Below are 8,975 nucleotides of genomic sequence, written 5' to 3'. Positions count from 1 at the left end.
AAAAAAAAAAAAAAAAAAAGTTCATGGAGTTTTGTAGCTGACTTAAAATATTTTAGTTGGAAATGCCTGTTTCTGTTGTTTTCCAAAACAGTCGTCTTTGGCTATGGATCTGTACCTCTTACTTTACTACCTACTTTATTTACTTAACACTTTTTCTTATGCATTTTTTTAAATGGAAAAGCACTTGCATACTTTGAAGTGACTTCTTAAAATATTGGTGTTGCAGTAAACATTAATTTGCAATACAAATATCTTGAACATTTTAAAGTGATTCACTGTTAAACATATGTACTTATTTATGTACTGTATCTTTTGCATGTATTTTTATTAGGCAACTATGCAGTGAAAATTCTAACTAAATAAAAACAGTCAACAGTTGCCTCATTCAGTGGCACACAAGAGCTTATGTTACTACTGTTGACCAGTAGAGTTTGAGCAACAACTCTTACAGTATTTTCTGAAAGTAGGTCACAAAGTTCAAATGGTGGTAATTAAACGTGGCATGGCATCCCAACAGTGAAAATGAAGAGCAGTTGCTGTGTTCCCTTGGCTGTTGCAGAGATATTTTTAAGTCCTGAATCACTTTACTTGTTGATTTATAAATCACTTTTTCAAAAGAGAAAGTTGTTGACTTAAGTTTATTAATAAAAGAGAGCAAAAATCGTTTTTTAGTTTTGCTGACATTTTCAGCTTTCAAGTTCATCATCAACATGCATATCATCAACACTTTGAAAAGTGTTGTATAACTTGATTTAGAAAGTAACAGGTAGCTGATCTTGGCACTAATAACATAGTACATGAAGTTCAAAGAATGTTGCTTTGTTTGTTTGCTTTTTGTTTTATTTTTTCTTATACCTTATCTGGGTTTAGGGTTTTTATTCTGGAGGATTTTGCTTTGTGTGTGTTGAAAGATGGAAATTGACATTAAGGAAACATGATAGAGACAGATGTAGATCCTAAACCTGACGGTTTTATTAAGGATTATGGTTACGCTGCTATTTTTATTATTATAAATCCATTTTAGAATAAAACTTACTCCCCTAAGGTTAAAAGCCTCTTGTTCTGCAAATATTAGATAGAGTAAGTTTAAAGAAAGTGCACGATTCACGCTATGTTTTTGTTCATGTGTCACAAAAATATTATATAGGCCTGAATCAAGGTAAAGTCTTGTAGGTACCAGCCTCATCATTCTTGCAGAAACTGACATACTTCTCAAATAGAGAGAAATTAATACGGCTCCTACAGCAAACAGATCCATATTTAATAAACCATCTTGCAACCTTTGCTTATAAGGCTGAAGTGATCAGAGCTAAACATCCTTTACCGCTGATATGACCGATAAACTTTATCACTATATTTTTTACTATGAAGGACCTATGCATAACATTTTATAGGTTTATGATCTGATTTATCACTGTATTTATATTTGATTACGTTAATTTTAGGAGTAGGAAGAATGCTTTTATATTGGTTGCTCTATTTTATTGTTATAGTTGTATTTCTGTTATTTTTGCTTAAATTTATATTATAGTTTCATGTCTGTTATGTTGTTTTTTGGGGTATGACTTTTAGCCAGAATCCTTAATAAATTGAATTGTCTGTACCAGAAACTTGTACCTATTTAACAGAAATAGGGTGTTTTTGGTTGTTTTTTTCTTTAAATCAACTGTTGTAGTTTTCTGTTCTGGGTATATTAAGATCTAAAGGTAAGTCTACACTACATAGTGCAGTATCTGCATTTTTTCTTTAGTGAAGTAGTCATATATTCCACAAATGGGTGCAGGTTTAGTACTTTGTCAGTAATAAAATTATGATACTATAAGTTTGGTAACTTCATCGTTCCTATTAAATGCTCCATTGATTTCCTATATTGGCATTATTGTTCAGATGTCTCTTAGGCTAATGTTTCTTGCTTATTTACACTTACAGTCAAATTGTCATGCACCTTAAAGCATGAACCCAAGGGATGTGTGTAAATTAGTGATTATAGGTTTTCTTGAAGACATGAACTTGCTATTAATTTAGCCTATTTTTTTCCTTATCTTGTTTTATAATACCTGAAATAGTTTTCCAAAATCAACTTGCAGGGTACAAGGAAACTCAGTGGTTTTACAGTCCTTATGGTACCCTGAATTCTAACAGAACAGGTATTGACTAAGATCAATTATAGAATTTTACTTGCTCAAAATACATTTTTACCATGGTGAGAACTGAGTGAGGGAACGCAGACAAAAGTGATTTAGTATTTAATTGTTAATGGAAATAAATGTTTTGCAGATTTCAATGGGCCAGATGCTACAAGATTTTGGAAAATTCTTGGGGATGTTCCTTCTTGTCTTGTTTTCATTCACAATTGGATTGACCCAACTGTATGATAAAGGATTTCCTGTCAACAATGACAAGGACTGTACCGGGATCTTCTGTGAACAGCAAAGCAATGACACATTTCATTCGTAAGTTTTACACTGTTAAATAAACCTTAATACAAGTAATTGCTGCCTTTGCTCTCTGAAATGTATTTATCTTAGGATGCAAACTGACATTGCTTTGTGCTGCCGTAAAACAATTTATTGCAGCTAGGGATGTAAAAGGTTAAACAGTAATTATATTTTTATCGTTTTAATGTATACCATTTACTGTTTACCTCCTGGCTTGGTGCTGCCTACTGTCAGAGTGGCTCTGGCAGGGGCTGCCTGGGAGGTGGTGTAGATCCAGGCTGCAGCAGGGAGGTAAATAGCAGTTATCTGAGGGAATAGGGCAGGGCAAAATTGCATGGCAGAGCTGTCTGGGCTTAAATAGGAGCAAGTGCAGTGGCAGGGCTGCCATTGGGTGCTGCAGGGGAGAGCTGTAAAGAGCCAGGCACTCCCACCCCCATAGCACCTACAGGAGTTCCCACCTGCTGGGACAGCTGTGTCATGCTGCACCCAGGTGGTGCTTCCAGCCCTTGGGTGCCCAGAGCCCCAGGCAGTGCCTTCCTCCCACCTGCCTGCCTCTCCCCTGGGCTCCGGCAGCTGCCATTTAGCAAGGACCTGTGGTGGCTTTCCCAGCCTAGGGGCATGTGGTAGATGGATATGCCACACAAGATCACACCTGAGGCATCCATCTGTGGACTAAGTGCCATCTGCTAGGAGCTGTGATACTGAGGCAAGCCCTTAACTGAGTGGGAGGAGCGTGGCACCAGTCCCGTTGCTGGCTAGTTGCATCCAGAAGCCTCTCCCTGCTCTGCTGAGGGCTTGCCGCAGTGCCTTGGCTCCTAGCAGAAGGTGCTCTGTCCACAGGTGGACGCATTGGGCATGAGCCTGCACATCATGTCCTTCCACCCTTCCACATGCTCCCATGCTGGAAGAGCCGCTGTGGCTCCTTGCCAAGTGGCAGCTGCTGGAGCCTAGGGGAAGGCAGGCAGGAGAGAGGCACCACCTGGGGCTCTAGGCACCCACAGGCTATAGGCTGTGTCAGGTGAGGCAACATCAGTGTAAAAATACAAATAATGGGTCAATACTAGTACACTGTTAACTGCTAGAGCCAGCAGAGATTTACCAATTTATATATAGCAGTGATGAGAGAATTTCACACAAGACAGTGCAGTTTACCCTGTTGACCTGACAGTGCATCTCAGACATTTCAAGGTGAACTACATCAACTCTAAAATATTCATTTTTATTGAACAGTACCTTTTAAGCTCAAAACTGCAGTGGTTAATGATTTTAAAGTTCATTGTGCTTAAACATATTGTGAAGCATCTTCAAAGCACCATGGCATGAAAATTAAACTAATATGGTTTGAAGGTATTACTATAAAATTTATCAACTCAATGATCTGCAGATGATAAAAAATTTTCAAGTTGAATTACTTGGTGACTCTCTTTTGAGTAAACTAGAATGACTTCAAATATGGTGTTTCCTGTTACACTGGGCACAGCTGAGTTAATTTCAGTAATATATTAAAAAAAAATACCAGCCTTAAAACCATGTGGAGTACATTAACAGTCCTTAAGTCCATCAAAGTTAGCTCAATTCACGTTTCATAGCACTCCTAATTGTAGCCCTAGAGGATTCAGTTGTCTGAAAAGCATTCCTTTCTTTGTTGTTAGTAATCTTGTTCTTGATTGTTCTTATAGGATTATGCCCAACTTAATTAAAGGTATTGAGGGCCTTTCTTGACTCCATTGTCATTCCATGACAGTTTTGTGTATATGTGTTAGGTAGTTTTGTTTTATTTTTAAACCAAAGGTATTTTGTATCTGAGATACCAGGAGTATCTTTTATTGATTTATATGTGATGATTTTAAATAAATCGTGCTCTGGAATATCAGTGATACCAATTGTGATACCATTACTGAACCTCATGCCTGTCCACAGGTAGCCCTGTTCTCTTCACTGTAACTGCTTAAGGTTTAAAGAACTGTTCAGCATCGACAGCATATTATTCTGGACACCAATTCCTACCATATTTACTCATGTAGCACATGCGTCCTTTTCACTAAAACCAGCTCTCTCAAAATGAGGAGCATTTCTTAAGTGGGGAATCTGATTTTTTTTTTTATTTTTATTTTTTTTCCTTCACTGGAATAGAAACCAGGTGGAATATTGTTATAGACATTGTGACAGGTTACCACTTCTCTCTGGGGCTGTAAACGGCAATGGTGGAATCCAGTGTTAAACCTGTCTCACCCACTGGTGAGGCAGTAGCTATTGGCTGAAGAGTCACTGAGCTGATTAAGGACGAATGAGCTGTTTCCTGCAGTCTGTAGTATCTTGATGAGGCTTGTGGTTTGTGTTGTAGAACGTTATTATTTACAGGAATTTCACATAAAGAACTATTTGCAGTAAATCGGTAACAGTCTTGGTAGTGTCCCTGCAAGGGTCTGGGGCCTAGTCTTGTTGCTGCTTTGCCACACCAGACTGCCTGACCCAGGCTCTCTCCTGCTTGACCTAGACTGTCTTCTGGGATGGTATACTTCCTAGAGATGTTGTTTCCAGAAAGACTTACCGTACCACATGGTCAGCGATACAGCCATAACTCAAGGAAAAATCTTTCTTTTTATACTTTCTGCTTTCCAAAAACGAAAGGCATGTTTTATTTGGGGGCATGTATGATTCAAGAAAATATGGTAGTAATGGAGTAGGATTGGCATCTCAAATGGAATAATGTAATTCACATGCTAATTGCTTTTACATATGTGCTATAGTGTAAAATATATATACTAATACTAAAATGTATACTAATTTTTTGTGTGCATCCTAATCGAAGGCTGTTTTATTTTTTAGGTTTATTGGCACCTGCTTCGCTCTGTTCTGGTACATATTCTCTCTAGCACATGTAGCAATCTTTGTCACTAGATTTAGCTATGGTGAAGAGTTGCAATCTTTTGTGGGGGCTGTAATTGTTGGGACCTACAACGTAGTGGTTGTGATTGTCCTTACCAAGCTTCTAGTGGCAATGCTTCATAAAAGTTTTCAGCTTATAGCAGTAAGTGACATTGAGTTGTTTTTGTTGTTGTTTTATGTGTCTGCAACGTTCTTGGGCTTGTCTGTTATGAGGCTGTTAGCTGCTAACATAGCTATAGTGCTATGGTGGCAGAGCCCTCTAATGAAGGTGTTGTGTATACCAGCAGAATGGAGGTTTTAGCCAACTTTGCTGCAGTCCCTCTATAGAAACTCTGCTGGAGAAAGTACTTAGCATACCTGCATCCAGCTGGAAGGAGTCTGCTACCAAAGCTATGTTGGCAGTGGTGTGTAAAAAGACACACTAGCTGCAGTAACTATACTGGCAAATTTTTGTAATATTGTTTGTTATGGCACCAATGTAATTGAGCTTGGACGTATATAATATGTATTTATGAGATTATGGCTTGTCAGGCAGATATTGGACGAAGTGATTCTTAGTTATAAAAACATTTTCTGATATCCAGGCCTTGGGGGAATCAAAGATTTGAAAAATGTAGTCAGCCAGTCGGTCTAGAACCAATTTTTGTCAGTATATTGCAGCTTTTATTTATTACAGATACCTCTTTTAAAGTCCGTTTAATGTATGAATTATACAACATAGTAGTTGACTTTTATTTTTATACTCTAGCACACGTTGGTGCTATAAATAATGCCGTTCATTCTATTTTGGTGTTTAAGATAGTGGAAAATCTTAGCCTCTTAGTGTTAAAATATAAATTCTACAAACATTCCATATACATTTTGTGCAGCATTTCCTTTTGTGTTACCTGATCTCTATCAACATTTCTTATATTGTAGAATCATGAAGATAAAGAATGGAAATTTGCTCGTGCCAAACTTTGGCTTAGTTACTTTGATGACAAATGCACACTGCCTCCACCTTTCAATGTCATTCCTTCGCCCAAGACCATCTGCTATCTCTTTAACAGCCTCAGTAAATGGATCTGCTCTCATACTTCAAGTGGCAAAGTAAAACGTCAGAATAGTCTGAAGGTAAAACATGATCTAGAATGTTTGGTGAACTTTTCACAACCAGAAAAATCTCTTTAAAGTGAACCTAAGAATATTGATAGTAGCTTATTTTCTGGGCAGTCGCATGGTGGATGCTGCTAAAGTAAATCACAATAATACCATGTCACTAGTCTTAGGCAGACCCCAAATACTAATGTCAGTGTATTACAGGAACAGACTGGTTTTAGTTGAGTTTTTAATTAAAACTGGCCTAATTTTCCAGTCTTTCAAAAATAATAACTAGCCCTGGCACATAATAGAAAAAATTGTAGAACTTTCAGCAAGTACGTTGTTATAATAATAGTAGTAATAATAATATAGAATATGGTACGGTTAGAATATGCTTAGGAGTCACTAATTTTAAACATGTCACATGACCTGTCAAAATAAATTACCAAAAAAGGGAATACTGTCTCTTTTTTTGGTATTAGTTTAAATAAACATATTTAATGTACCCTATAATTACATCTACTGATTTCTACATCTCCTTCTTTCAACCAAAAATAGTTGCAAGTAAACCCAGCTGAAAGTCTGTGCAGAATGTACACTTAAGTAAAGAATTATTAAAAATGGTTGAAATACACTATACACCCCTGTGATTGACTCAAAGCCAGATTGCTTAAGTTAGAAACCAAAATGTCTTTGACTCTCCTGGTTCAGTTGAGTGCCTTAACTTTCTGCATTTGCTGTATCTCCTATGTATGTGAGTTAGGAATTAATGTCTACAGCTTAACAGTTTATTTTTGTGCTTTTGACCTGAGCAATTGGACAGAGACTTTGGGCTTCAGAAAAGTCCTTTTTGTTTAGTTAACCTGTAACTGGTTTGTTTTGTTTTGTTTTGTTTTTTTAAAGGAATGGAGAAATTTGAAGCAAAAGAGGGATGAGAATTACCAAAAGGTGATGTGTTGTTTAGTCCATCGTTACCTGACCTCCATGAGGCAGAAGATGCAAAGCACGGATCAGGCGACTGTGGAAAACTTGAATGAACTACAGCAAGATTTATCAAAATTTCGAAATGAAATGAGGGACCTACTTGGTTTTAGGACCTCGAAATATGCTATGTTTTATCCAAGAAACTAGAGCCTGCATTTTCACAGGGAAGTGTTTAACACTAAGCGCCTACAACTGAAAATGTTGGCTTAATTCTGACACTAAACCAAATAAAAAAAAATATTGTTGTGCACACATTTGAAAATGTTTGCGTAAGCTGTAGCTAAGAGTTGGAAAGTAATGCAAAAGGCAAGTCATTCTGTTGAAATTCTTTGTGAATGGTGTGTGAAGCATAGTATGTAAAATATGTATATAGTTTTTTTTAAAAAAGAAATATGTGGATTGTGACCTGTCACAACAGCTAGTAGGCTTAAGATCTTCCTGGCTGGCATGCATATTGCATTTGCCTTTGTGTGTGTGTGTGTGTGTGTGTGTGTGTGTGTGTGTGTGTTCATTTTGCTTGTTTTTTAAGATGTGGGAGAAGATGGTATTTTAAAATACTTCAGAAAGCACCAAGTTTATTTTTAATAGAAATGTAAAAGTAGTAAAGTTGGTAATTATGATTTTCTAACTGATTGTGATATAAACTTGAAGACTGCATGAATCTGGAAAAGACTACTACCAGATTTTATACATGACATTGACAGAATGCTAATAGCCATGAAACAGAAAATCAAAATAAACGTAAGATTTTGAAGACTTTCCTATATATTGCAGGTTGGTAGAGAACGTTAAAATTTTGGATTTAAAAACCAAGTTCCATAGATCGACTTTTTTTTTATTTTATTTTTTTTTTTTTAAGACTCAAATCCTCTGCAAAACGTGTCAAACAAATCTTTTTCTTAAATAACTTTTCAAGTAGCAACTCAGATAAACATTTGTGATGTGCAAATCTTGGGAATGGATACAAAATTTTGTAATGAGTTTGTTAATCTGGGGTAGTACTTGGTATTCAAACATGCCATTTTTGGTCTGCATTACAAACAGAGTTCTCTAGGTTGGGAGAATCTCATTTTTAACAAGAATGCACACTATGCCTTTGCTGTTGGAAGATGTGTTTTCAGAAGGCTGTTTTAATGGTGTTTTTTTATACATCCTATATGAAATGTGTTTTGTCATACTGCTTTATTCCTGAAATAACTGTTGGCAAGTTTGACATGTGTCATGTCAGTAATATTATTAGACCTTGTAATTATTTGTGACGTTGATTTTGCATACAATGGAAAGCAAGGGCTTTGTGGGTTTTCTGTGCTGGGGGGATACAGTTTATCTTTTACACTAATGTATAATTTGGGTTCACAAACTAATTGAGAAAATACGATGCTCTTGTATTTTTAATTACAAAAAACATTGTATTGATGATAGCTAAAGGAGTTAAAGAATTGATTGGCAGAAATATTGTGAAAGCAATGTTTTAAAAATGTGGATATCTGGTAAGTGTATATTTTAGTGCCAGAAGGCACAGGCTGCTACAATGATCTTTTACCACAACCAATCCTGTGGTTGACAGAGAGAAGGTTTATGTCA

At 36.5% G+C, this 8,975-nt stretch overlaps 1 protein-coding gene across 4 annotated transcripts in view; it reads left to right on the top strand.

Annotated features, from left to right (window-relative positions):
* Positions 1-8,222, top strand: part of TRPC1 (transient receptor potential cation channel subfamily C member 1) — a 48,270-nt gene extending 40,048 nt beyond the window's left edge. For 3 of the 4 annotated variants that reach the window (XM_019503559.1, XM_019503558.1, XM_019503560.1), the window contains 4 exons: positions 2,278-2,453; positions 5,268-5,469; positions 6,246-6,440; positions 7,311-8,222. In XM_019503559.1, the coding sequence (XP_019359104.1) occupies positions 2,278-2,453; positions 5,268-5,469; positions 6,246-6,440; positions 7,311-7,538 (801 nt within the window). In that variant the 3' untranslated portion in view covers positions 7,539-8,222. The remainder of the gene's footprint in view (positions 1-2,277; positions 2,454-5,267; positions 5,470-6,245; positions 6,441-7,310) is intronic. The other variant, XM_019503561.1, reaches the window with a different exon arrangement.
* Positions 8,223-8,975: the final 753 nt, after the last annotated feature.

The sequence above is a fragment of the Gavialis gangeticus genome, unplaced genomic scaffold (assembly GCF_001723915.1).
Source record: "Gavialis gangeticus isolate Ggan-Ray unplaced genomic scaffold, GavGan_comp1, whole genome shotgun sequence".
NCBI classification, from domain to species: domain Eukaryota; kingdom Metazoa; phylum Chordata; order Crocodylia; family Gavialidae; genus Gavialis; species Gavialis gangeticus.
This window is presented reverse-complemented; position numbering and strand designations above follow the sequence as displayed.